The 27,182-nt window shown below is 44.1% G+C and overlaps 2 protein-coding genes across 5 annotated transcripts in view; one reads left to right on the top strand and one right to left on the bottom strand.

Annotated features, from left to right (window-relative positions):
* Window positions 1-23,366, top strand: part of kif20a (kinesin family member 20A) — a 32,949-nt gene extending 9,583 nt beyond the window's left edge. For all 4 annotated transcript variants that reach the window (XM_033029189.1, XM_033029193.1, XM_033029192.1 and 1 more), the window contains exons 4-18: window positions 2,098-2,236; window positions 2,546-2,730; window positions 3,771-3,882; window positions 4,386-4,583; window positions 5,106-5,217; window positions 6,172-6,240; window positions 7,475-7,618; window positions 8,919-9,084; window positions 9,676-9,843; window positions 12,724-12,863; window positions 13,513-13,666; window positions 18,462-18,660; window positions 19,673-19,764; window positions 20,437-20,574; window positions 22,278-23,366. In XM_033029189.1, the coding sequence (XP_032885080.1) occupies window positions 2,098-2,236; window positions 2,546-2,730; window positions 3,771-3,882; window positions 4,386-4,583; window positions 5,106-5,217; window positions 6,172-6,240; window positions 7,475-7,618; window positions 8,919-9,084; window positions 9,676-9,843; window positions 12,724-12,863; window positions 13,513-13,666; window positions 18,462-18,660; window positions 19,673-19,764; window positions 20,437-20,574; window positions 22,278-22,598 (2,337 nt within the window). In that variant the 3' untranslated portion in view covers window positions 22,599-23,366. The remainder of the gene's footprint in view (window positions 1-2,097; window positions 2,237-2,545; window positions 2,731-3,770; window positions 3,883-4,385; window positions 4,584-5,105; window positions 5,218-6,171; window positions 6,241-7,474; window positions 7,619-8,918; window positions 9,085-9,675; window positions 9,844-12,723; window positions 12,864-13,512; window positions 13,667-18,461; window positions 18,661-19,672; window positions 19,765-20,436; window positions 20,575-22,277) is intronic.
* The window catches only part of cdc23 (cell division cycle 23), a 392,255-nt gene continuing 388,317 nt past the window's right edge, over window positions 23,245-27,182 (bottom strand). Inside the window, exons 14-16 of the mRNA XM_033029194.1 lie at window positions 26,993-27,071; window positions 24,791-24,910; window positions 23,245-24,137 (exon numbers count right to left, since the gene is read on the bottom strand). Of these exons, the coding sequence (XP_032885085.1) occupies window positions 23,973-24,137; window positions 24,791-24,910; window positions 26,993-27,071 (364 nt within the window). The 3' untranslated portion in view covers window positions 23,245-23,972. The remainder of the gene's footprint in view (window positions 24,138-24,790; window positions 24,911-26,992; window positions 27,072-27,182) is intronic.

Raw genomic sequence — 27,182 nt, forward strand, 5'->3', positions numbered from 1 at the left:
GAATGTAAAGAAGGACAGTAAAAACTTCTTTAGATATGTTAAGGGAAAAAGAATAGCAGTCAAATGTGGGTCCCTTGAAGGCAGACACGGGTGGCAACAAGGAAATGGCAGAAGAGTTGAACAGGTACTTCTGATCTGTCTTCACTAAGGAAGACACACACAATCTCCCAGAAGTACTGGAGGAGAGAGGATCTAAGGGGGTCGAGGAACTGAAATTTTAATTAGGCGAAAAATAGTATTAGGTAGGCTAATGGGACTGAAGGATGATAAATCGTCTGGGGCTGATAGTCTGCATCCCAGGGTCCTCAGGGAGGTGGCTCTAGAAATAGTGGATGCATTGGTGATCATTTTCCAATGTTCAATAGATTCAGGACCAGTTCCTGTGGATTGCAGGATAGCTAATGTTATCCCACTTTTCAAGAAAGGAGCGTGAGAGAAAACGGGGAATTACAGACCAGTTAGCCCGACTTTGGTGGTGTGAAAGATGCTGGAGTCAATTATTAAAGAGGTAATAATGGAGCATTTGGATAGCAGTAAAAGGATTAGTCCAAGTCAACATGGATTTATGAAAGGGAAATCATGCTTCACTAATCTTCTGGAATTTTTTGATGGATGAAGGGGAGCTAGTGGATCTAGTGTATCTAGACTTTCAGAAAGCCTTTGATAAGGTCCCGCACGGGAGACTTGTGACTAAAATTAGAGCACATGGTATTGGGGGTAGTGTGTTGATGTGGATAGAAAATTGGTTGGCTGACAGGAAGCAAAGAGTAGGAATGAACGGGTCCTTTTCAGAATGGTAGGCTGTGGCAAGTGGAGTGTCGCAAGGCTTAGTGTTGGGGCCGCAACTGTTTACCATATTAATGATTTGGAAGAGGGAATTAAGAGCAACACTAGCAAGTTTGTGGATGACACAATGTTGGGTGGCAGTGTGAATTGTGAAGAGGATGTTAGGAGGTTGCAGGGTGACCTGGACAGGTTGAGTGAGTGGGCAGATGCGTGGCAGATGCAGTATAATATAGATAAATGTGAGGTTGTCCACTTTGTTGGCAAAAACAAGGGGGCAGATTATTATCTCAATGGGGTTAGGTTGGGTAAGGGGGAGGTGCAGCGTATAGGAGTAGAGAGGTTTTTCTGCAGTTGTATAGGGCTCTGGTGAGACCACATCTGGAGTATTGCGTGCAGTTTTGGTCTCCTATTTTGAGGAAGGACATCCTTGTGATTGAGGCAGTTCACGAGATTGATCCCTGGGATGGCGGGACTGTCATATGAGGAAAGATTGAAAAGACTAGGCTTGTATTCACTGGAGTTAAGAAGGATGAGGGGATATCTTATAGAAACATATAAAATTATAAAAGGACTGGACAAGCTAGATGCAGGAAAAATGTTCCCAATGTTGGGCGAGTCCAGAACCAGGGGCCACAGTCTTAGAATAAAGGGAAGGCCATTTAAGACTGAGGTGAGAAAAAACGTTTTCACCCAGAGAGTTGTGAATTTGTGGAATTCCATGCCACAGAGGGCAGTGGAGACTAAATCACTGGATGGATTTAAGAGAGAGTTAGATCGAGCACTACGGGCTAGTGGAATCTTGGGAAAAGGGGAGAAGGCAGGCACGGGTTATTGATTGGGGACGATCAGCCTTGATCACAATGAATGGGGGTGCTGGCTCGAAGGGCCGAATGCCCTCCTGCAACAAATATTCTATGTTTCTATGTTTTCTGAATGGCGAACCGTTCAAGTTATGGACAGCTCTCGGGAAGGGAACCCTGCCCTAACCTGGGGACGACCGGTAGATGCATTGCAATGATAACAGGATTGGTCAAACAGGTAATTAGTGTGATGAGGTGAGGAAAGTCGGCCACATGTCTTTCTCAGTTCTGAAGAGTCCCAGCTCTGATATTATTTTCCTCTGCACTGGTACAGCCTGGTCTGCTGAATTATTTCCAGCATTTTCTGTTTTTATTTGATTTCCAGCAGTTGTATTTTGATTGATAAACAGCAGTACAGTGTAATGTATTAAAATAAAACCAATTAATCACTTAAATGTAAACATCAAGTAAACATGAACAAAATAGATTCTTTGTGGGTTTATTTATTCAGATATTTGATCCTGAGACGCCCCAAAAAATGTTTTTTAATGCTGTCATGAAGAACCTGGTAAAAGAAGCCCTGGAAGGGCAAAACTGCTTGGTTTATACCTACGGTGTATCGAACTCTGGAAAAACCTACACTGTTCAAGGTAAAATACATATTGTCTGTTTTAATGTAAACGGAATTATACAGGGTCAACATACAAGGGGGTGGTGTATATCTGGAACGTGTTGACAGAGCAGGAGGTGGAGGCAGATACAATGACAATGTTTAAACGTTGATTGGACCGGTAGTTGAATAGAAAAAGCAACAAGGGACATGGGATTAATGTGGGAAAGTAGGTTAGCATAATTGTACATTATTGTTGGCATGGATAAGGTTGACCCAAAGGGCTTACTTGCATCTACGCTGTACATTTCTGTAACTGCATGCACTTTGAATTCCACTTCATTTGAAGGTACTAGGCAAGACGGTGGGATCTTGCCACGATCTCTGGCTGTAATTTTCAACAGTGTCCAAGGAAAACTATATCCCAGGATGGACCTAAAACCTAACCTCTGTGACGATGTCATCAAGTTGGATAACAAGATGGTGAGGCAAGAGGAGCTGAAGAAACTTTCATTTCTGGGCATTGTCAGAGAGGTCAGTTTGAAACTTTTATTTTCTGCAGACTTAGTGTTTAAGATGCGACCTTCTACTGTAGTTGTTTGATTCACAATGTTGCTTTGAGTCCAATCAGCCGCCTCCTGTTTGTCAAACTCATCAGTGCTGCCGACTGCATCGGCTCTTCCATGCTCTCACACTGCTTTCAAAATGTAAGGCTCTGGTGTACATTAGATTTGTTTATTATGTCTAATGTACATCTTATTCTTGTAAAGGGCCTGTCCCACTTTCACGACCTAATTCACAACCTCTGCCGAGTTTGCCCTTGACTCGTACTCGCAGCATGGCCCTCACGAGGTCGTAGGTAGGTCGTGATGCTGGTCATAGGTACTCGTGGCATCAAGTAGGTCGGGACGTTTTTCTAGCCTGATGAAAAATGTCCATGAGCAAAAAAGGTGGTGAATTAGGTCGTGAAAGTGGGACAGGCCCTTAACCAACCTTGCTGCCCATTACTACTGGGCTTGAGAAAGTGACCAGATGTTAACCCGTCCTAAACAGTTTGAGTTGATCGGCATTCAAATTATTATGTCTGAAGAGTTTGCTGCGATTTTTGGTTTTCTCTCTAACTTTTGTAAAGGAGGGCTTAGGAATTGGGGATAGTATATTAAAGATGCTTTTAATAAAATACTGAACATTTAACATTTTGTGGTCATTACAGCATCACGGTGCAGTGTGCTTCAGGTTTTCCCTTCTTTAAAGAGAGAAAGTAAGGTGTCTGGCATGGCAAGTAACATGCTGACCGTCTGAAACATTTCGTAATGGTCCAACTGCCAGCTCTAGCACCTGAGGTTGTGAACGATAAATTATGTATTTCTGATAATCAACACTATATTGCTGCTTTGTTCTCTCAGTCCCTCAGGAGTATATTGCATTCTGATTTTGCTTTCCAATGTGAGTTTTCCTGGGATGGGGTTAAATTCTAAGCTCTTTTCTACCTAATTTACTTGCGTTGGAAAGTTATTTTCAGGTTTGGTTCTAACATTGTTGCTAATCTTGCTCTGCAAATTTTCACCATTTAGGAGGATCTGCAAACACCAATGAAAATGAAACCCGAATTTAGACCGAGGGAGTGTCTCAGCTACAATTCTGATAGTGGCATTGGGAGCATGTCATCCGTCAGTAACTTAGAAGGTAAGCTCTTGTCCAGTGTTTTCTGATTTGCCTTGTATAACGGTCACAAGCAGTCTGCTCGTACAGAGCTCCGTAAACAGAGTGCACTTTTATCCAGTACTTTTAACTTTCTTGGAACATGCCAAAGCAGTTAACATTCAGTGAATACATTTTTGAATGGAACACTGCTTTGTGATGCTATGTGTTTACAAGTTTAAAAAAAAAAAAGATTGACTCTTTGCTTGGATCTTGACCCGAAACGTCACCTATTTTCTCCAGAGATGTTGTCTGACCTGCTAAGTTACTCCAGCTTTTTGTGTCCATCTTCGGTTTAAACCAGCGTCTGCAGTTTCTTCCTGCAGACGCTTTCCTGATCATTCTAGAGGCTTAAATTGATGTATTTTGGGGAATAGTTTTGTCACTGCTTACACTGTCGACATGGTTGAACTTGCTTGTTCACTGCTGTGAGACATTCAGCCATCCTTGTACTCCATTGCTGACCATGAAACATTTTCACTCTGCAGAGGCTACGTCCCGTTGGGCTGATCAGGACACAGTTGTTTTCCAGCAGGAGGAACACTTCCAGTATTCCATCTGGGTTTCCTTCTTTGAAATTTACAACGAGCTTGCCTACGACTTGCTGGACACCGCTCCCACTGCCAACCGAAAGCGACAGACCCTGAAACTGTGCGAGGATAAAAATGGAAACACTTATGTTAAAGGTGCTTGTCCTCTTGTCCATACAGCTTGTCTTTGTATTTTTAGAAGAATGTGTTCATTCTTTGTATTTTTTTAAAACATTTATAAATGAAGATTATGCACTTTTTTGAATGAAAGCTAAGACTAGTAAATTGAGAATAGGCAGACTAATTTGTGCCTCCTGGAACTATAGACTTCATTTCACCGAAACAGACAGAGCCAACTCTCCAGGGATCCCTATAATCACAGGATCTTTGTATGTGTTACATGTCCTACATGGAAAATTGGGAAATGTTTCTGAAATGTTTAGTATTCTTGGACAAATACCTTTAAACGTAATTCATAGCTGTTCTGATTATTTATATTTTGTAAGTTTAATGTTAGAATGTTCAGTGATCATTTGACTTCCGGGTGCTAACTGTAAAAATAAAGGCAAACCCCACTCTTGACAACATACCCCTCTACATATTATCTCTGATTGAAGATTTTGTCTGATATTGATGAATTGTTAGAAGTTTTTGATTCCGTTTTAATTTTTGTTTCAGATCTGACCTGGATCAATGTGGGTGATGCACAAGAAGCCTGGAAAATTCTTAAAGTAGGTCGTAAAAACCAAAGCATAGCCAGCACACATGTGAACCAGAATTCCAGCAGGAGGTGAGTGTGTCTATTTGGGGCTTTGCCTTCTATTGCATTAGACTTGGTTAATATAATATAATAATAATATCTTTTATTGTCATTGCACGTCAGTGCAACGAGATTTAGTATGCAGCTTCCAACCGATGTAAAAGAAAAGTAAAATAAATAAATAAGCTGTGTGACGTGACCATCCGAGGGAGACAGTCCAGGGGGGGTGGGGGCACTCAGCAGGGCCGGTTCAGAGCCGCTATAGCTCTGGGAATAAAGCTGTTTCTGAGTCTGGAGGTTCGGGCGTAGAATGCCTTGTAACATCTGCCGGAGGGAAGTAGTTCAAACAGTCCGTTACATGGGTGTGAGGAGTCTTTATGGATGCTGACGGCCTTCCTGAGGCACCGTGTGTGGTAGATGCCCTCCAAGGCTGGTAGCTGTGTCCCAATGATCCTCTGCGCTCTGTGGACGACGCGCTGAATAGCTCTCCTCTCCACTCCGTGCAGCTGAGATACCACACAGAGATGCCATACGTTAATATGCTCTCTGTGGTGGCATGGCTACAAAGCCTAGACTACAGTGTGACAAACCTCCAAGCACAAGTGATGACTTTCCTGTAACTGAACATCCGCAGCTAATGATTCTAAAGGATTGAGCCTATTGCTGTCCATTTTCTCTGCCTCTAGGTTTTATTTTGTTATACGAGACATTTGTACGAGCTGTTTATAACCAGTGATTTTTGACTTTTCCAAAATTAGCCACAGTTCAGATCTTTTCAATTTTGTGCACCAATCTCTTTAAATCATGTTTTTAAAGGAAATACATTTATTTTCCTCATGAATGAGGATTGGTAATCACAAGATGAAGGATTGGAGTTTTGGAGTTTATATACACAATTGTATCATAGTGGACCATGGATTTCACTGCAGGAGAGAACTGAAATGCTTTCTTCTACTGATTTTTTTTTTCCCCCTTGCTCTTTAGTCACAGCATCTTCTCTATTCGCATCATCCATGTGTCCGAAGATTGGAAATCTGTACTGAAAACAAGCGAGTGAGTATTGATCATTGTCATCGTCTTTCTTGCCTTTTGAAATGTCTGATGTGCAGAATACCACTGGTATCTATCAAAGTAGGAACCATTGCTTAGCGTTGAATAAAGCATGGCGGAGGGAGGATATGGAAATTGGACCACTATATGTGACAAAACAATCTCCAGCCCAACTTAAAGTCTGAAGAAGGGTCTCGACCCGAAACATCACCCATTCCTTCTATCCAGAGATGCTGCCTGTTCCGCTGAGTTACTCCAGCAATTTATGTCTATCTTCTATTTAAACAAGCATCTGCAGTTCTTTCCTATCCAGGTTGAAGTCATGCATTGTGTTAAAAGCAACAATACATTGAACAATTTGGAAGTAACTGATTGGACTTTGGGGATGTCTCCAGTGTACATATTGTATAGAGTGAGGTGCTACAGTGCCACCGTGCCTGTATTACACTGTATCGAACTTACATGGACATTTGTATCATGGAAGCTGCCAGTCTAGGGAGGCATCGTAGGAAAATTGTTTCCTGGTCACGATGCAAACAAACAAGATTTGTAAAGGAATTCATTAATCTACATTTATGTAACTTTTTACTTAAGTTCAAGTTCAAGTGAGTTTATTGTCATGTGTCCCTGATAGGACAATGGAATTCTTGCTTTGCTTCAGCACACAGAACATAGTAGGCATTTACTACTAATGATAGTTTTTTGTTGTTTGAGGACTAACTGGTCAATAAACACCCTCTGCTCCTTGAGCCCTATAGAAGGGACACACTTGGTTTACACTCCCATGAATGATACATCCAACAGTATTATACTCGCCCTGCTGCAAATGTAATCAACTAGCTCCCTAGCTTGTTGCTTAGAACGCAGAACTCTTAACAAAGCGGGGAGTATAATTGGCAGTTTTTCTGGTTGTGGTAAGTGCATGAATGTTATAGGCTTTCCAAGAATGAAGTCTGCAATGCCAAAGAATTAAAGTAAATTTTGATAAATGCCATGATGCATTAATATGCATGAGCATGCCGGCACTTAAATTAATCTTAAAATAAAAATGTTCAGGTGGCATGTTTAGAGAATTATTCTTTGGCAGTCCGCGTGTTAATTCAGCTAGGGCACAGCCTGCTGAATAGTGCAACAATTGTTATTACTATCCTCGAGTGCTGCCAGCTAGAGGCATAAGAATTGCCTGCTGTAATTAAGAATTTGCCAGAACACAGGTTAATTCCTTTCCTTTCTCCAGACTAACATTGTGTGACCTGGCTGGATCTGAACGATGCAAAGAACAGAAGTGCGGTAGCAGAATGAAGGAGGCAACGAACATCAACACGTCCCTGCACACTCTCGGCAGGTGCATCGGTGCCTTGCGTCAGAACCAGCAGATCAAGTATGCACACCATTAGCTTTTTTAAAACAGTCGAGTATTGAATAGCAACCACTAGCGTGACCTTTCTGTGCAATTGCTTTTGTCTGATGGGCCAAATGAAGCATTAAACTGGGGTGGGGCACAAATTCATGTCAGTGAGTCTATAGCTACATAGAACAACATATTGGAAGATAATAAGCAAGTTGGTTCCCTTGATAATAACTAAATCAATGATTTGGATGAAGGGATTCAAAGTAACATTAGCAAATTTGCAGATGACACAAAGCTGGGTGTCAGTGTGAGCTGTGAGGAGGATGCTATGAGAATGCAGGGTCACTTGGACAGGTCGGGGGAGTGGGCAGATGCATGGCAGTTGAAGTTAATGTGGATAAATGTGAGGTTACCCACTTTGGTATAAAAAACAGGAAGGCTGATTACTATCTAAATGGCGTCAAGTTGGGAAAAGGGGAAGTACAACGGGATCTGGGGGTCCTTGTTCATCAGTCTATGAAAGTAAGCATGCAGGTACAGCAGGCAGTGAAGAAAGCAAATGGCATGTTGGCCTTTATAACAAAGGGAGTCGAGTATAGGAGCAAAGAGCCCTAGTAAGACCACACCTGGAGTATTGTGTGCAGTTTTGGTCCCCTAGTTTGAGGAAGGACACTCTTGCTATTGAGGGAGTGCAGCGTAGGTTTACAAGGTTAATTCCCGGGGTGGTGGGGCTGTCATATGCTGAGAGAATGGAGTGGCTGGGCTTGCACACTCTGGAGTTTAGGAGGATGTGAGGGCATCTTATTGAAACATATAAGATTGTCAACATGTTCCCGATGTTGGGGGAGTCTAGAACCAGGGGCCACAGTTTAGGAATAAGGGGTAAGCCATTTAGAACGGAGACGAGGAAACACTTTTTCTCACATGTGTGAGTCTGTGGAATTCTCTGCCTCAGTGCGGTGGAGGCTGGTTCTCTGGATACTTTCAAGAGAGAGCTAGATAGGGCTCTTAAAGATAGTGGAGTCAGGAGATATGGGGAGAAGGCAGGAACGGTGTTCTGATTGGGGATGATCAGCCATGATCACATTGAACGGTGGTGCTGGCTCGAAGGGCCGAATGGCCTACTCCTGCACCTATTGTCTATTGTAAATAATGACCTATTGTTTCTGATCGGTTCTGGGGATTTGGATACTGGGCACCGTAAAATAAATATCGTAAAAAGATGATGAATGTGCAACCAGCTCGAGTGTCACTTGGCTCTTCACCTGTAGTGACTCTCTTTTCTCCCCGTAATGACCAGGTACCTGAAGTTTCTTTGTTGTATTTCCAGGTCAAAGCCCAATGTGGTGCCTTTCCGGGACAGTAAATTGACTCGCGTGTTCCAAGGGTTTTTCACCAACCATGGGAAATCTTGCATGATCGTGAACATCAATCAGTGTGCCTCCACATATGACGAAACATTACATGCGATGAAATTCTCAGCTATTGCCAGCCAGGTAAGCAGTCCACAGCTATCATAATGGACAGATGATAGATGATAAACATTTCAACCTACCTGGAGATTCCCATCTGCACCAGTTACATGTTAGCTTTGGATTTACTTTTAAAATTGAGATACATAAGTCACCCTGTGTGTAAATTCTAATTTATTTGGTAGTATTCTTCAGCTGAGTCAGAAGTTTATGACTTTATGTCTTAGTTCAGAGATGCAAGCAGAAAATCTTATCTGAAATTGACTCCCTTGGGATATAATCCCATATAACCCCTTTCGTTTGAAGAATAGTTAGGGAGTTACCCCTGATGTCCTGCTCAATATTCATCCTCAATAAATTTTCACTGAAAGATGAAAGATATTAACATGTAGTTCTTTTCTCCATGTCAGTGTGTTTTATTTTTATTTGCCTTTTTGCCGTGTTAATTGAGAGAGGGAAAGTGTTTTAGTCGGCTGAGTGTTATGTTCTCTGAATTACTTATGACTAGAAGGCAAAGTGTAATAGATGGTGAGTTGTGATTCAATTTGCTGTTGTTATTTACGACATCAACCCAGTTTAATAGGATATATTTGATTATTTGTTTTGCTATTGTAGCTGATACAGGCACCGTCGATGAAGCTGTTTCCTTCTATCCGAGCACTTCTCCGAGAGCATGATGGGTGGCATAACTGTGATGCCCAGGAGCCAGTAGAAGAGGAGGAATATGAAGAGGAAGAGAGTGATGATGAAGATGACCCTGACATCAGTACACTGGAAAAAGAGGTAGGTTTAGTGTAAGCTGATGTTCTGCTGCTGCTCTGTCTGCTGCATGTCCTAGCCTTGGGTGGCTGTCAAACCTTCACTTGTACTCTTTACCTGTGTGTGTGCTTCTTGTTTGGATAGTGGAGAATGTAGAAAGAGTATATGAAATGTAAGTTGATCAGTATCGCTAAATTACCTATCCATTCCAGTCCCTCCACAGATGCTGCCTGTCCTGCTGAGTTCCTCCGGTACTTTGTTTTACTCGCAAAATGTAAATGTTGCTGCCGCAAAACTTGCAAAGGCAGTTATATAAAATAGACTTACACCTTTGTTTGCATGGTTTACGAGCAGCAAACCTTGTAAGCAGACGTTAGAATAGGTAACCTTTGCTTCTCCTGCTTGCCCTTAACCCAGAGCTGCCAAGTAGTACGCATTTTCCGTATTTTGTAAAGAAATGCGATAAGAATACAGATGTATGATTTTGCTTTGTTAAATACGGATTTTTAAAAAATCGTCCTGACTTCCTGTTTCATCTTGCTGCTTAAAAAATGCAAGGATATAAAAAAATCATACTGTACCTCTATAAATTACAGCAGATTAAATCTATTAGTATTTTAAATTTCGAGTTCTGGATGATTATTTTTGTAAGCTTTGATCTGGCTGTCCTGCTCCAGGTTTAAACAGCGCTGTCAGTTTAGCGCGTGGGAATTTAAACAAAGAGCTGTCGGCTACAGCTCTATGGGTTCTAAATATAGCGCTACCGGCCACCTTTGGGTAATTTTCTACCAAAATGGATGATTTCACATTTTCCAAGGTCTATTCCATCTGCCATGTTCTTGCCCATTCAGGTAACCTATTGATATCCCCTTAAGTCCACCCTGCATGGTCCTCACCACTCTGGCCAGAACCCAACTTTGCACCATCCATGTTGCTCGTGTTGTTTCTGCGCAGAAAGCAGGCATCGCAGCCCAAGCAGTTGTTTGTCGCTAATCTTGTTGAAGGATCGTGCAGTTAGCAGCCTGATGAAAGCAGTGAAATTAACTGCCGGAAGAGAAATGAAGAAGGGAAAGAAAATACCTTGAAGGGTTTCGGCCCGAAACGTTGCCTATTTCCTTCGCTCCATAGATGCTGCTGCACCCGCTGAGTTTCTCCAGCTTTTTTGTGTACCAAAGAAAATACCTTTTTGTTTCCTAAAGAAAAATCGAGCTAATTAAATTTTGATTTGCGGTACCTGAATAAATTCACATTTGTAATAGTTGTCTATACCAGAGGGGTTGCTTGGCCGTAATTATTGTTCCGTTGAGAGTAATTGAGATGACCAAACGCGGCACCGATGGCAGATGGAGATTGTAATCACTGTTCGGTGGCGATGGAGATTGTAATCACTGTGCAGGTGGCGATGGGGATTGTAATAACTGTTCGGTGGCGATGGGGATTGTAATCACTGTTCGTTGGCGATGGGGATTGTAATCACTGTTCGGTGGCGATGGAGATTGTAATCACTGTGCAGGTGGCGATGGAGATTGTAATCACTGTGCAGGTGGCGATGGGGATTGTAATCACTGTTCAGTGGCGATGGGGATTATAATCACTGTTCGGTGGCGATGGGGATTGTAATCACTGTCCGGTGGCGGGTGGAGATTGTAATCACTGTTCGGTGGCGAGGGGGATTGTAATCACTGTTCGGTGGCGATGGAGATTGTAATCACTGTTCGGTGGCGATGGGGATTGTAATCACTGTGCAGGTGGCGGGTGGAGATTGTAATCACTGTGCAGGTGGCGATGGGGATTGTAATCACTGTTCAGTGGCGATGGAGATTGTAATCACTGTTCGGTGGCGATGGGGATTGTAATCACTGTGCAGGTGGCGATGGAGATTGCAATCACTGTTCGGTGGCGATGGAGAATGTAATCACTGTTCCGGTGGCGATGGAGATTGTAATCACTGTTCCGGTGGCGATGGAGATTGTAATCACTGTGCCGGTGGCGATGGAGATTGTAATCACTGTGCAGGTGGCGATGGGGATTGTAATCACTGTTCGGGTGGCGATGGAGATTGTAATCACTGTGCTGGTGGCGATGGAGATTGTAATCACTGCAGGTGGCGGGTGGAGATTGTAATCACTGTTCGGTGGCGATGGGGATTGTAATCACTGTTCGGTGGCGATGGAGATTGTAATCACTGTGCTGGTGTCGATGGTGATTGTAATCACTGCAGGTGGCGGGTGGAGATTGTAATCACTGTTCGGTGGCGATGGGGATTGTAATCACTGTTCGGTGGCGATGGAGATTGTAATCACTGTGCCGGTGGCGATGGAGATGTAATCACTGTGCAGGTGGCGGGTGGAGATTGTAATCACTGTGCCGGTGGCGATGGGGATTGTAATCACTGTGCCGGTGGCGATGGGGATTGTAATCACTGTGCCGGTGGCGATGGGGATTGTAATCACTGCAGGTGGCGGGTGGAGATTGTAATCACTGTTCGGTGGCGATGGAGATAATAATCACTGTGCAGGTGCAGCAACCTTGGCATGTGGTGGAGAGGCAGGTTCAACAATGATCAAGTCGTAATCGTTGACCTTTACCCCGGGTCTACTGCTCCCGCAAAAGTTGCTGTGCCCAGAAGCATTTGGAAATCTACTTAGCGGTGATATTATTTTGACAGGAACATCCAGCCCTGTGCTTTTTTTAATTTTAAAAAAATATATTTTCACAATCTATTAGTCTGGTTACTTGTGAAATTTCTATGGCAGCTGAAGGATCTATCAAATCAATTTGGGCATGTGTTGATTAATGTGTATGTGTGATGTCTCTGGCTGTGTGGTTGTAAATTGTCTACAGTTCTGCCAAAAACGTGTATGTTTTCAGTTTTGGTCAATGACCATGCGTTTTACCTGTTAGTCATTGCAGAAAATTATAGAATGCCTGCGGCAGCACCTGATTAATGAGAAGCGGGAGAAGCTGCTGATGGAGAGTGAGATCAGGCAAAGTGTTGTTGATGAGATGACGGAGCAATACAATGTGATGGAGACACACTGGAGGTATGTGTTGCCATGGATAAAGTGCCACATGATTGCTCAGTGTTTAAGTGGCAGTTATTACAATATTGGTGAAGATTGGTTTAGATATATATGTTTCACTGGACAAAACTAAACTTATTATTGCCCACAGATTGTATTATCCACAGTGTGAAGATAAAACAAGTCATTGTTGCTATGCTTTCTAATTTGTAGGACTTGACATGTTTTAACTCTTGCGTTGTGCTTAACAGCTAATGGGCATTGAATTGTGCCGCATCTGGTAGTTTGCCAGCCTCATTACTGGAAGTCGTTCAGATGGTCATTTTGTTTTCTGTTAGACCATAGACAATTAGTACCTGAATATTTTTTTTTTACACAAAAACTGCATTGTTAATTTCCTGTGTGGGGCATTTGTATGTAATTCCTTGACCATTTTGTCCTTTTGGTCAAGCCCACTTTCAAACAAAATACACTTTAATCACCACTTTAAGCATATTCTAAAAACAATCAATATGTATTAAATGCCTTGTGGCCTGACTATAAGCACACATTCCTTGCCTTGTGTCCTGACATTCTGAAGGATTCAATTTATATTCCAATTTCTAGGCAGGAAAAAATGCATCTTTGAGACAAGTGTGAAATCTAATCTCTTTCTCTCTCAACTTCGCAGCGAGCAACTTGAGGAACAAAAAGAATCTCTGGAAGATGCCTTTGAAGCTAAGATGAAAAATTACCAAGAATATGTGAAATTCTATTATCAGCAATCTTCTGCTGATGAGGAAGGTTCTGAATCCGATGATGAAATGTGTGATGGTGAAGCATTGGTAAGAAATATTATTTTAAATTATATTAATCAATGTCTTCAATAATCCAAGAAGCATTGGAAACCACTTTGGATGTGGAAAGAGCAAGTGACGATATAAAACAATAACCGCGTGCAACTGTCAGTTAAAAGGAATGTGAGTGTTAATGTTACTCAAGTACAAGCAAGTAGGCTCTCCAGTGATTGCTGAATTTATGGAATGACTGACTCAGTCAATCACTAGAAAGCCTCTGTTTTTTATTTTCCCTCCCACACATTCCTCTTTGGCCTGGGACTGACTGCAAGCTGGACAGTTGCACTGGCCACATAGCTGTGTGTCTGCAGTTGCAGAACTGCCAAAATAGTCTCTGAACAACCCAGTGGGTTTAAATGAAAATCCCGCAGGTTGTCTGATGGGATTTCAACTTGCATCCATATTCATTTGTGTATTTGGATCGACAATAGACAATAGGTGCAGAAGTGGGCCATTCGGCCCTGCTAAACAAAAGTAGGGAAGGTAGCATTCAAATTCCAGGGGGCATTGGTGAGGCTGCGTCCTGATGATGTGTGTAGTATTGGTTTCCTTAGTTGAGAAATTCTGCTGCATCAGAGAAGGTTTACTGAACCAAACCTTGACGGGTGAGTTGTCTCATAAAGAATGGTTAGATAAGCTAGGTTTGTATCTGCTGGAGCTTAAAGTTGATTGAAACATAACATCCTTGGGGTCTTGATGGGGTGGACATGCAGATAATGTTTCCTCTTGTGGGAATGTCTGGAAGTTGGGTCATTAGAGATTGCCTTGCCCCTTCTTCAAGAACTAGATTGGCATGGGGGTGGGATCTCGTGCAGGACAGAGGTACATGAGAGGCTAGAAGTTGTTATGGAGGATGGTGTGGGAATGGTTAGTGGACAGAATAGGCAGGTGAAAGGCGGAGAACGAGGGAGGAGGGTTGGTTTAAACTGCACGTATTTTAATGCGAGGGGCCTGACGGGTAAGGCAGATGAGCTTAGGGCATGCATAGTTACGAGGGACTGGGACGTTGTAGCCATGACTGAAACCTAGTTAAGAGAGGGGCAGCACTGGCATCTCAATGTTCCGGGGTACAGGTGATTCAAGAGAGACAGGGGTGAGGGAAAAAGAGGAGGGGGGGGGGGGGGGGTTGCATTGTTGGTTAACGAGGATGTCACGGCTGTGTTCCGAGGTGACATTACGGACGGTTCGTCTAGTGAGGCTATATGGGTGGAGTTTAAGAAGGAACTGCAGATGCTGGAAAAATCGAAGGTAGAAAAAAATGCTGGAGAAACTCGGCGGGTGAGGCAGCATCTATGGAGCGAAGGAATAGGTGACGTTTCGGGTCGAGACCCTTCTTCAGTCTGAAGAAGTCTCGATCCGAAACGTCACCTATTCCTTCGCTCCATAGCTGCTGCCTCACCCGCTGAGTTTCTCCAGCATTTTTATCTAACCAGAAAGAGATGATCACTTTGTTGGGGGTGTACTACAAACCCCCGAATAGTCAATGGGGATTAGAAGAACAAATGTGCTGGGAGATTGCAGACAGCTGCAGGTCAAATAAGGTGGTTGCTGTAGGGGATTTTTACTTTCCCAATATAGACTGGGAAAATCATAGCGTGAAGGGTCCAAATGGGGTGCAATTCCTCAAAATGTTTAAGATAGTTATGGATCGGGACGGAGAGGATCCAGGTGTTAAAATGCTCAACTGGGGTAAGGTCAGCTTTGAGGATATGAGAGAAGGCCTCGCTCAAGTTCACTGGAGCAGGTTATTTGAGGGGAAAGGAGCATCGACCAAGTAGGATTTATAAAAAATAAATAAATAAAAGTGTACTGAAGAAAGCTCAGGATGTGTACTTCCCCGTTAGAGTAAAGGGCAAAGCAGGCACACGTATGGAAGCTTGGCTGACGAGGGAAATTGAGGCTTTGGTCAAAAACAAGAAGGATGCTTGGGACAGGTCTAGGCAGCTGGGATCAAGTGCATCCCTGGAGGAGTTTTGGCAACTAAGGAGTAAACTAAAAAAGGAAATCAGAAGGGCAAAAAGTGGCCAGGAGATAGCTCTGGCGAGTAGCATTAAGGAAAATCCCAAAAGATTTTATAAATACAAAAGGAGGAAAAGAGTAACTAGAGAGAGAATGGGACCTTTCAGGAATCAAATCGGGTCCTAAATTAGTATTTCTCATCTGTATTTACCGAGGAGAAAGACTGTAGGATGAAGGGAATTGGAGCTGTCACTGGAAGTGTCTTGAGCAGTCAGGGTTACCGTCAAAGTATTGAAGGTACTGTCGTGCATGAAGGTAGACAAATCTCCAGGGCCTGATCAGATATATCTGAGGACATTGCGGGAAACTAGAGAGACCTGGTTGAAAATTATGAGTCGTCCTTAAATACAGGAAAGGTGCCGGAAGACTGGAGGGTGGCAAATGTTGTGCCTCTTTTCAAGAAGGACTGCAGGGAAAATGCTGGGAACTATAAACTGGTGAGCTTAACATCTGTAGTTGGTAAGTTACTGGAGAGTATTCTGAGGGATAGGTTATACAGGCATTTAGATGGGCAAGGGCTGATTAGGGATAGTCAGCATGGTTTTGTACATGGCAGGTTTTGTCTCATAAATATGATTTCTTTTTTTTGGAGACGTGACTGCAAAAGTCGATGTGAGCAGAGCTGTAGATGTTGTGTATATGGATTTCAGTAAGGTATTCGACCAGGTTCCGCATGGTAGGCTACTCTGGAAGGTTAGATTGCATGTGATCCAGGGAGAGATGGCTGAATGGATAGCAAATTGGTTCCATGTATGGAAGCAGCGGGTGATGGTGGAAAGTTTGCTTCTCGGACGGGAGGCCTGTGACTAGTGGTGTGCCTCGGGGTTCAGTGCTGGGCCCGTTACTGTTGTCATCTACATCAATGATTTGGATGAGAACATACAGAGCAAGTTTAGGTAGTTTGCTGATGATACAAAAGCTGGTGGTTTTGCAGATAGTGAAGACGGTTGTGAACGATTGCAGTAGGATCTGGATCAATTGGCCAGGTGGGCGGAGGAATGGTTGATGGTCTTTAATGCAGAGAAGTGTGAGGTGTTTCATTTTGAGATGTCGAACAAGGGCAGGACCTACACAGTAAACGGTGGGCCTATGGGTAGTGTTGTAGAGCAGAGGGATCTAGGAGTACAGGTGCATGGTTCATTGAAGGTCGTCGCAGGTAGATAAGGTGGTCAAAAAGGCTTTTGGCACTTTGGCCTTCATCAGTCAGAGTATTGAGTATAGAAGTTGGGAGGTCATGTTGCAGTTGTATAATTGGTGAGACTGCATTTAGAATATTGTGTTCAGTTCTGGGCACCATATTATAGGAAAGATATTGTCAAGCTTGAAAGGGTTCAGAAAATATTTACGAGGGTGTTGCCAGGACTAGAGCTATAGGGAGAGGTTAAGTAGAAGTAGACACAATGCTGGAGTAACTCAACGGGTCAGGCAGCATCTCTGGAGAGAAGGAATGGGTGACGTTTCGGGTCGAGACCCTTCTGCAGACTGATGTCAGGGGAGTGGGCAGGACATAGATAGAATGTAGTCAGAGATATTAAGACTGGTGGGGAAACTGGGGAGGGGATAGAGATGGAAAGCAAGGGCTATCTGAAGTTAGAAGTCAATGTTCATACCACTGGGGTGTAAGCTGATCAAGCGAAACATGAGGTGCTGTTCCTCCAATTTGCGCTGGGCCTCACTCTTGACAATGGAGGAGGCCCAGGACAGAAAGGTCAGATTGGGAATGGAAGGGGGAGTTGAAGTGCTGAGCAACCAGGATATCAGGTTGGTTAACACGGACTGAGCGGAGGCAATCAGCGAAACGATCGCTGAGCCTGCGCTTGGTCTCGCCGATGTAGAGGAGTTGACACCTAGAACAGCGGATACAGTAGATGAGGTTGGAGGAGGTGCAGGTGAACCTCTGCTTCACCTGGAAATGCTGTTTGGGTCCTTGGATGGAGTCGAGGGGGGAGGTAAGAGGACAAGTGTTGCATCTCCTGCGGTTGCAGGGGAAAGTACCCAGGGAGGGAGTGGTTTGGGTGGAAAGGGACAAGTTGACCAGGGAGTTTCGGAGGGAACGGTGTCTGCGGAATGCAGAAAGGGGTGGAGATGGGAAGATGTGGCAAGTAGTGGGATCCCATTGGAGGTGGCGAAAATGTTGGAGGATTATATGCTGTATGCGACAGCTGATGGGGTGGAAGGTGAGGACAAGGGGACTGTCCTAGTTACGAATGGGGGGGGTGGGGCGATAGTAAGAGCGGAGTTGTGGGATATCGAGGATAAATTAGTGAGAGCCTCATTTATAACGGAAGAGGGGAACCCCTGTTCCCTAAAGAATGAGGACATCTCTGATGCCCTAGTATGGAAACCTCCTCCTGGGCACAGGTGCGGCGTAGACGGAGGAATGGAGAGTAGGGGATAGAGTCTTTACAGGAAGCAGGGTGGGAAGAAGTATAGTCTACACTGCTATTGGAGTCAGTAGGTTTGTAGTAGATGTCGGCCAATAGTTTGTTTCCTGTGATGGAGACGGTGAGATCTAGAAACGGTCGGGAGATGGTCCAAGTGAATTTGAGTGCAGGATGGAAATTGGTGGTGAAGTTGATGAAGTCAGTGAGTTCAGTATGGGTGCAGGAGGTAGCACCAATGCAGTCGTCAATGTAGTGGATATAGAGTTCGGGGATAGGGCTTCCAACATGCCTTCGATATTCATCTCCTAAAGAACACATAGCTGAGGGCTTTAGAAATACGCTTGGATGGTTATGGTTTCTTTAATTTCATTCACCCCAAGTCAGTGAAAATCCATGAATTAGAGGCAACTATTCAGCAATTGAAGGCGGAGCGGAAGTCTAGTGTCCAGCCGACGAGGCAGTCTGCTCGTTTGGCCAGTGTGGGCCTCCGTGGTGAACTGCACGCTATCCAATTGGAGCTGGCGAATACAAGAGCTGAGCTGGAGCAGAGCAAAGCGGAGGCAGCATTGGGCGTAGAGGGTGAGTGTACAATCCTTGCTCACCTTCTTCACACAGAGAGCATTGTTTCATGGTCATCAGTTCTACACTCAGCATTCCTGCTCTTCAAAATACCAGGTAGAAACTGGGTCGAATGACTCCATTCACTGTCACTAAATCTGGTTAGACTTTGGAATGTTACAGCACCCCTTTGAAAGCGATATCTTGTTCAAGACAAGATTTTTAAAATGACACTGTTTCAAACCGTCTCAGAATAGAACCATTAAATGTCCTTGTGGAGATGAGTCCAGTGCAGTGTGACACTGATAGAAAGTTCTCTCAATCAGCCCACTGAAAGAAGAATATGGGGCTGAATGTTTCCATAACAGTAGAGCCATCTGGGCTATAACAGCGAGGGGGCAGGCGGGCGGGCGAGGGGGCACAGGAAAACATTCAGGACACTTGTGGGGGAACCACCACCCAGTGAAGTCTACAACTGATTTCCTGCGTAACACATTGGGTAAATCACTTTGCACATATTAAAGGGAGAGTTTAAAATGCCTTAATATCATTGTCTGGTTTGATTGATATGCCTTAACTTTCTCCCTATTAGTATATATTAAAGTAACAATGTACATAATAATATTCAAGTTTGCTTTATTAAAAATTAATTCACTACCAGTATCTCTCTTACGAACACATTTTATTAAAATGTTATACTGGTGTATCTAGATAAGAATCCCACTTTGCATTTGCGATTTAAGAAATTGCATTATAAAGAATGATGGATCCCATTTTTTACTGAACGTGTAGGCATGGCAGTCAATGAATCAGAATTGATTTGGGGGAAATCTGTTTATAAAGCAGTCTATCATTCCTCCACTTTTTTAATTTGGTAAGAAATAGCCTCTCGTTAAAAATTTGCACTGTCTGATTGCATATCTTGAGGACTGATGTCTCTAACCTTTTTTTTTGAAATGTGATTCTTGCTTAGTTTAGACTAAAGATTTGCATGGTAGATTTTTGTGACAATCTGTCTTGGCTGCTGTTATAGAACTGAAGCGATACAAAGAGATGGTGGAGCCCCCTGCTGGAATGAAACATCTGACAATTAATGCAGATCTAAAACTAGAATCTGGCCAGAGGGTGAGTTGTACTGCTTGATCTGATAATAATACTCGGCTCCCTAATGTTTAGTGGTTGGTGGACTGCATGGAAGTATTAGATTTCCACACATAGCTACTCCATCCAATTGTGGGAGGGAGCCTGCTTTGAATGCTTTACTTGTGAATTGTCACCTTGTCGTGGTGGAGAAGCTTGTGTGGACCTGAGATCCTGAGAGTGATGCCGTCTGGAGCTATGCTCCTGGTAGGGCCACCCATGGCGATAAGGTTGAGGGGGAGGTCCCTCACAAAGAGCAATCCATCCAAGACCTCAACGGTGGAACAGGCGGAGGACGATGGCTGACCTTAGTGGAGCGTCACAACGGCTGGGAAGGCGGATGAAGGCTGCGGCAGTAAAGGGTCTCCGGTCGTCTTGGACTCCACGCCATTGGATCCTGACCCAGATCTGTCAAGGACCGTGCGGTGGCTGTCTGTGCACCAGTCTCCCCACGTTAAACAAAGTCACGCACAGGCAGGCGTCCTCCATGAGGACAGTCATATTCGTATCGAGTGACCGCCGATGATGATGAGTACAGGATTAAATTATTGAAGCCACAAATTAGACGGTTTCTTGATGGTTGATTTTTAATTAATGTTAGCTCAGTTTCTCTCTTTGAAAGCATTTACAATGATTTTCATAACATCTGATTTTCAGAATGCAAAGGCCTTGCAGAAGGAGCTGCAGAAAATAGAGCAGGCACTGCAGATATCTGAGCGAGCATGTTGCCATAACACTGAGGCAGAGAAACTACGCCATACTCTGGCCAAGTGTCAGGATCTAATGTTAAAGCAGGTGTGTTGGAAAGCTCCTACTAGCAATTGGAGTGCATACTGTCGTTGTGTCCTTGGGCAAGACACTTCACCCACCTTTGCCTGTGTGTGAATGTGTGTGAGTGACTGGTGGTGGTCGGAGGGTCCGTAGGCGCAGATTAGCAGCCACGCTTCCGTCAGTCTGCCCCAGGGCAGCTGTGGCTACAGAAGTAGCTCACTACCACCGAGTGTGACTGAGGAATGTATGAATAATGCGATGTAAAACGCCTTGAGTATTCTAGAAAGGCGCTATATAAATCCCATCCATTATTATTATTAATTGCTAAACTTTCACTTGCTGCTACGTGGAAATATTCACATTTGTATCTGTTGTCAAATAATATGATGTCTGTAAACTGCCTTTGGGCATTGGTTATCTTAAATGTATAAAAGTAATGTTTGAGTGACACCCCATGGATATAGTGAAGAAATCTAGATGCATGGTTCACTCTTGAGCTCAATGTGCCAGATCTTGCAACAGTCACCTCTGATTATACAATACAATTCAATTTATTGTCATTTGGACCCCTTGAGGTCCAAACGAAATGCCGTTTCTGCAGCCATACATTACAAACAAATAGACCCAAGACACAACATAATTTACATAAACATCCATCACATCGCTGTGATGGAAGGCCAAAAAAACTTCTCTCTCCACTGCACTCTCCCCCCCGATGTCAGAGTCAAAGCCCCCGGCGGGCGATGGCGAATTGTCCCGTGGCCATTAAAGCCACGCCGGGTGATGCAAGGTCGCACACCGGGTCTTGGTGTTAGAGCCCCCGGCGCGCGCTCGCAGAGACCCGCCGCCATTCCAAGCCGCGCGGGGCGGTGCTGTAAGGCCCCGCTCCAGGAGCTCTTCAACCCCGCAACTCGGGCGGGAGAAGTCGCCGCTGCGGAAGCCCCGAAAAGCGGTCTCCCTCCAGGGACCCGCGGGCTCCCGGTGCCGTCCGCCAAACCCGCAGTTGCAGCCACCGAATCTCCGGGGGTCGGGTCGCAGCAGCGTCCACCACAGCTCCACCCGCTCTGGACTCGGCCAGCTCCGCGACGGTGAGGTGAGTAGTCGGCACCACAGCCCCCAGTCTTCCTGTTGGAGGCCGCTCCTCGTTGCAGCCCCAACGACAACGGAGACCCGACAAAGAAAAGGTCGGGTCTCCCGTGCAGGGAGAGATTTAAAAGTTACCCCCCAACCCCCCCACACCACCCCCACCCCCCCACACACATACCCCAACAAAAATAACAAAAACTACATAAAAACATAGACATAAAATAATAAAAACGCAGACGGACTGCAGAGGCCGCTGCTGACGAGAGTCGCGCCGCCTACCGGATATTCTCTTGACATGGTCACTTGGCAGTTAAAGACATCTTAATTAAGCCCATCTAATTGTATACCAACATGCATGTTACAGTAACAATTATTTTACCTTCAACTGGTAATCTGCCTAAAGTTTAATTAAATCAGAACAGACTCGATCTGAATTAGGTTTGTTTATCTGTATTGCTCCATATTAAGTCTAGTGATACCATTGCCGTGGGGAACAGCATGGTCTTGGGCTGAGGCTGCATGATGCATTTTTAGTGATTTGGGTCATGTGTCTAGGCAAGAGAAGCTGAAGTCCCACATTGTAGCAGGATGGGTTGGTCTTACTGAGGAACAATATTTACACTGAAATCTATTTGTGGCAGGATCAGACATTGGCCGAGCTGCAGAAACTGATGATCGTGCTCAAGCTGGACATGAAGCATAAGAATGCGTGCATTGCCGAGCAGTATCACGTGGTGCGGCAGCTGCAGGATTCACCCGGCTGCCACAAGCGGCGTTGTGCAGGGAACGTTGAAAACCAGCCGCCCCGGGAGAAGCGACCCTTCCTCACCGGCTTGCTGACCCCAGTGCGGCACGCCAATCAGCAACGCAGCAACACCCCGTCCAACTATATCCTGCGGTCCCGCGCACGGCTCGACAGGCCACTGCAGCGGGTGGAAGCCAGGTTCCACGTCAACTATTAGGCACCGTTCATTGGCTTTTACAGTGAGAATGTATCTGATAAATGAGGTATCGTGGGTTCCTTTGTACTTTATTCGCTGCTTGATGAATCCATGCAGCTTTGCCTGGCCAGTATTTGACATAACGGGCATCATATGTTATAGGGAATTTGGTGTAGGGCAAGGAGGCGGAGATTCTGTCTTGCCACTCATTACTTTTGGCAGAAAAAACGGATTCGGAATTTCACTGCTGCTGATCCACAGAACATCTGCATGTGGAATAGCTGAAGAAAGGGAAGGTTAATCTGTTACTAATAACTTGCATTAAGCTAAGTAAGTCGCGTGCTTCCTATATACTCCAAAGAACTTCAGATATTTAGCTGAAGGGAAATATTTTGCACCAAAAATTGTAAACTGTCCTTGGCTTCCACTTTTTCTAGTTCCTAGTGCCTTACGCATTGATGAAGAACAAATCAATTGTTTAATAATCCACATGAATGCAATAGCAAGTTCATTGGTGGTCACTATTAATGGATAATGCTGCTGTTGTAATGGCTGCGTATCTACTTCTTTGCAATATTATTGCGGTTTCATATGTAGTGAAATAAAGATTTAACTTCAACACGAACACAGTAACTACAATGTATAAATGTAGACAAACTTTGGTTAGTTGAGATTCATGAATCATTTGTATTTCATACACTACAGTTGGTATAACTTTTGAAATCACTCCTGCATCTTGTGAAATATGGGATATTACAATTGTTTAATAAAACTCCAATACTTTATAAATTGATGCTCCATGTGTTATATGATATTGATGTGCACAGCAGGTCAGATAATGACCATGCAACGATTTAACTGGAATTTACTTTCTAGCTTATCACATGTACAATGCTATGAGATATTATCTGACTATGATCTAAGTGAGGCGTTAAAGTAGATTTACTTTTCACTCCACAAGCAGAAAGTAACTCTTCCCTGTTCTTCTGTTGACATTTTAATGGTGGTTGCATTTTACAAGAAAGTTGCTACAAAGAGCAGGTGTCTTTGATGTTTCTTCCAGTGTCCGTGTGCATTCATTTCTAGCACCATACATATCTGCTTTATTCTTTTGGCATTGACACTTCATGTTCAAAGTGCCACCACATGTTGCTGGCAGATCAAATTGTGCCACAGTCCAAAATCTGTGGAGGTTTGATGGAAATGTTCTCATTAAAAAGACAAACATCTTTAATTTCCCATCGATATTCATGGATACAAAGTCTGAAATGCGTGTTGAAGCTCTGTATTTTGAAGTGAAGAAGTATATTTTTCAAGTAGAACAGTGTAGATTCAATTGCCAACAGTAAATTCAATCCAAACGCTGACTGTGATAGTTGTGCCTCCACTGTAGTTCTACGGCGTGATGGAGGAAAGATTGAGTGGGGGTACTTTTGCAGAGGGGGTGTTAACACCAGGGACAAATGTCCTTGACTCAGCGGGTACAGTTGTTGGTGAAGCTTCACCCTGGTTCCGTAGCTGTGAAATCTGTCTGAGCAGAGCTTTCCCTTCCTCTCGTGTCTGGAACAGATCAGAAAATTAAGCTAAGTAAGTCGCGTGCTTTAAATCCAAAACTGCTTTAAAATAGACAGCAGTAACCCGATAGTGAAAATCGGCTCATTCAAAACTCACACTCTGTCCTTGCTGGTGTTAAAGCAAGAATACACCTGGTCTTCAGAGGTCAGAGCAGCAGAAACTCTGCCTACTCAACTGCCTCTCAGGCCTGTGTCTTGGAGTCATGTTCCCAAGGGATGAATGATGGGAATCTACCTTCTGCAGCAAGTCATAAATTAGGATACCTGCTTTTGATTACACAATGGCATTGCCACTGTATCCTTTCACCAAATTCTAAATGAAATGCAACTGGAAGATGGCCTTGTATTGCAATGCAGGCCACTCCCAGGTAACTGACCAACCCTCCATCATACTGTAATGAATGGCACTGAAAGCAAAGACTGAAAAAGCAGTCTTTCTGATGTTCATAAGTATGAACATGTATAGGTAGGCCCTATTATAGGAACTCTTCTGTATGAATGGTGATGACAAGTCTGCCGTGTGCAACAAGGTCAAAACAAGTCATTCTGATATAGCAGCTCAGCTGTTTCCCCCAACTTCCCAGGCAGCCCAGAGATTTCCTTCATATCTAGCTTTAAAGAGGGGGTGGTGAAACTTACATCATTGTAATCGCAACATTTCTGCGCACAGACAGATGACTCGTCCCACCGTTTACATTTGAAGTAATACTGAGCTAGGGCCCGGAATGCAGTGCTCATTTCATGATGTTCCAGAATCTCCTAGAGATTTAAACAAAAATCAATGAGAAAAACTCTCAAAGTGGAGCCAAAAGACATGAATTGCAAATCTATTTATTTACAACTGCAAGATCCAACAATGGCCTTCTTAAATTTGGAGCACATATATACTTTAAGTTTTAAGTTGGTTACCTCATCCCAAACTTGACACAGTGCTGAAGCACATCAAACACAACAGTGGTGTATTCTCACCCACCACAGCTTTACTCTGGCCACTGGTGAGGTCACCACACAAGATAAATACGGGCAATACTTGTGGAAGCCCTGCTATGAATCCCAAGGCTCTCTCACCCTTCTTAACCTTACACACAAGACCATGCCTCAGTGTAGATTAGGTTAGTTTAGAAGTAGTGAGAAAACATGCTGACCGTGACCACACTGACCAGCGATCACCCGTACACTAGTTCTATCCTACACTCTGGGGTGGAAGATTGCAACCTTCACGTGGTCCGCCCTGTTTCGACGAATGCAATCAACTAGACGTGCACAAACAGAAGATCAAATAGAACAAGTTGTCCTACAACTTTAAGCTGTGCATGCCACACGAAAGAAGAAGATCCTACACTCTAGGGACATTTTACACAAACCTGCACATCTTTGGAAAGTAGGAAGCAACCAGAGCACCTGGAGAAAACCCACACGGTCACAGGGAGAATGTGCAAACTCCAGACAGCAGCGGAGGTCAGGATTGAAGCTGGATCTCTGGCACTCTACCATGCTGCCAATGGGCCACCTCTTTCTCTCACAACTAGCGATTTCCAGGGAGTAATCAGAAATCTGGCCTCAGAATTAGCTCCTGGGTTAAAAGGAGGACTGGAGAAACTTCCTTTCATTCAGAAGCATCGTCACCTTACTCTCACACACCTGAGCTAGGTGGAATCTATACTTGTTCCCAACAGTTGATCCGGGCCTCACACCCAGACCGGCAATGGAGTCCGACTGTACTTCATTCAGATCCACGCCCTCAACAAATTTACTTCCAGTAACCTTTACTTTCCCGTTCTCTCTCCATCCCCTCCCCCCTCCCAGTTCTCCAACCAGTCTTACTATCTCCAATTATATTCTATCTCTGCACGGTGGTGCAGCAGTAGAGTTGCTGCCTTGCAGCGAATGCAGTGCCAGAGACCCGGGTTCGATCCCGACTACTGCTGTCTGTACGGAGTTTGTACGTTCTCTCCTTGACCTGCGTGGGTTTTCTCCGAGATCTTCGGTTTCCTCCCACACTCCAAAGACGTACAGGTATGTAGGTTAATTGACTTGGTATAAATGTAAATTGTCCCTAGTGTGTGTAGGATAGTGTTGATGCACGATAGCGGGGATCACTGGTTGGTGCGGACCCGTTTGGGCCGAAGGGCCTGATTCCGCGCTGTATTTCTAAACTAAACTGCTTACTTTGTTGTTACCTTCTCCCAAATACCAATAATCTATGTGCAGGAAGGAACTGCACATGCTGGTTTAAATCGAAGGTAGACACAAAATGCTGGAGTAACTCAGCGGGCCAGGCAGTATCTCTGGAGAGAAGGGACCAGGGGCCACAGTTTAAGAATAAGGGGTAGGTCATTTAGAACTGAGCTGGCTCGAGGGGCCGAATGACCTACTCCTGTACCTATTGTCCATGTATCTATGTATGTAAGGAATGGGTGACGTTTGGGTCGAGACCCTTCTTCAAACAATGATCTATTCTACATTGTCCTTGATCCTCATTCCCTTTGTCCTGCTTTCACACCTTCCACTTATCTATGTACCTCCACTCCCGACAAGGGTCTCAAACCGAAACGTCACCCATTACTTCTCTCCAGAGATGCTGCCTGTCCTGTTGAGTTACTCCAGCATTTTGTATCTATCTTCGATTTAAACCAGTATCTGCAGGTCCTGCCTACAGTTGAATCTTAAACTCTAAGATGGTAGCTCTGATTGTTATTTCATATTTTAAAATTCTTTCCTTTTATAAGGTGCTAGAATTGTAATACCCACGCTGAACGGAAGGCCACACACAGACACTGTAATTATCATTTGATTTGGGTCTGCCAGCCCAGCCCAGCGAACCTCACAGAAGCAACTTACCCCACAGTCACAGATGTCTTGGACATATTTGATGTAGCACTGAGCTGCTTGATCCGATTCACCCATCTGTTCATGAATTCTGAAACGTAATGCAAGGAAATATTGATAATTGCTGGCAGGAACACAGATGTCTACCCGCACGCGTTAGAAGAATACTCTGTAGTGAGCTGTTTAGTTTACATTGCCCTTA

Source organism: Amblyraja radiata, chromosome 11 (genome assembly GCF_010909765.2).
Source record: "Amblyraja radiata isolate CabotCenter1 chromosome 11, sAmbRad1.1.pri, whole genome shotgun sequence".
Lineage (NCBI taxonomy): Eukaryota > Metazoa > Chordata > Chondrichthyes > Rajiformes > Rajidae > Amblyraja > Amblyraja radiata.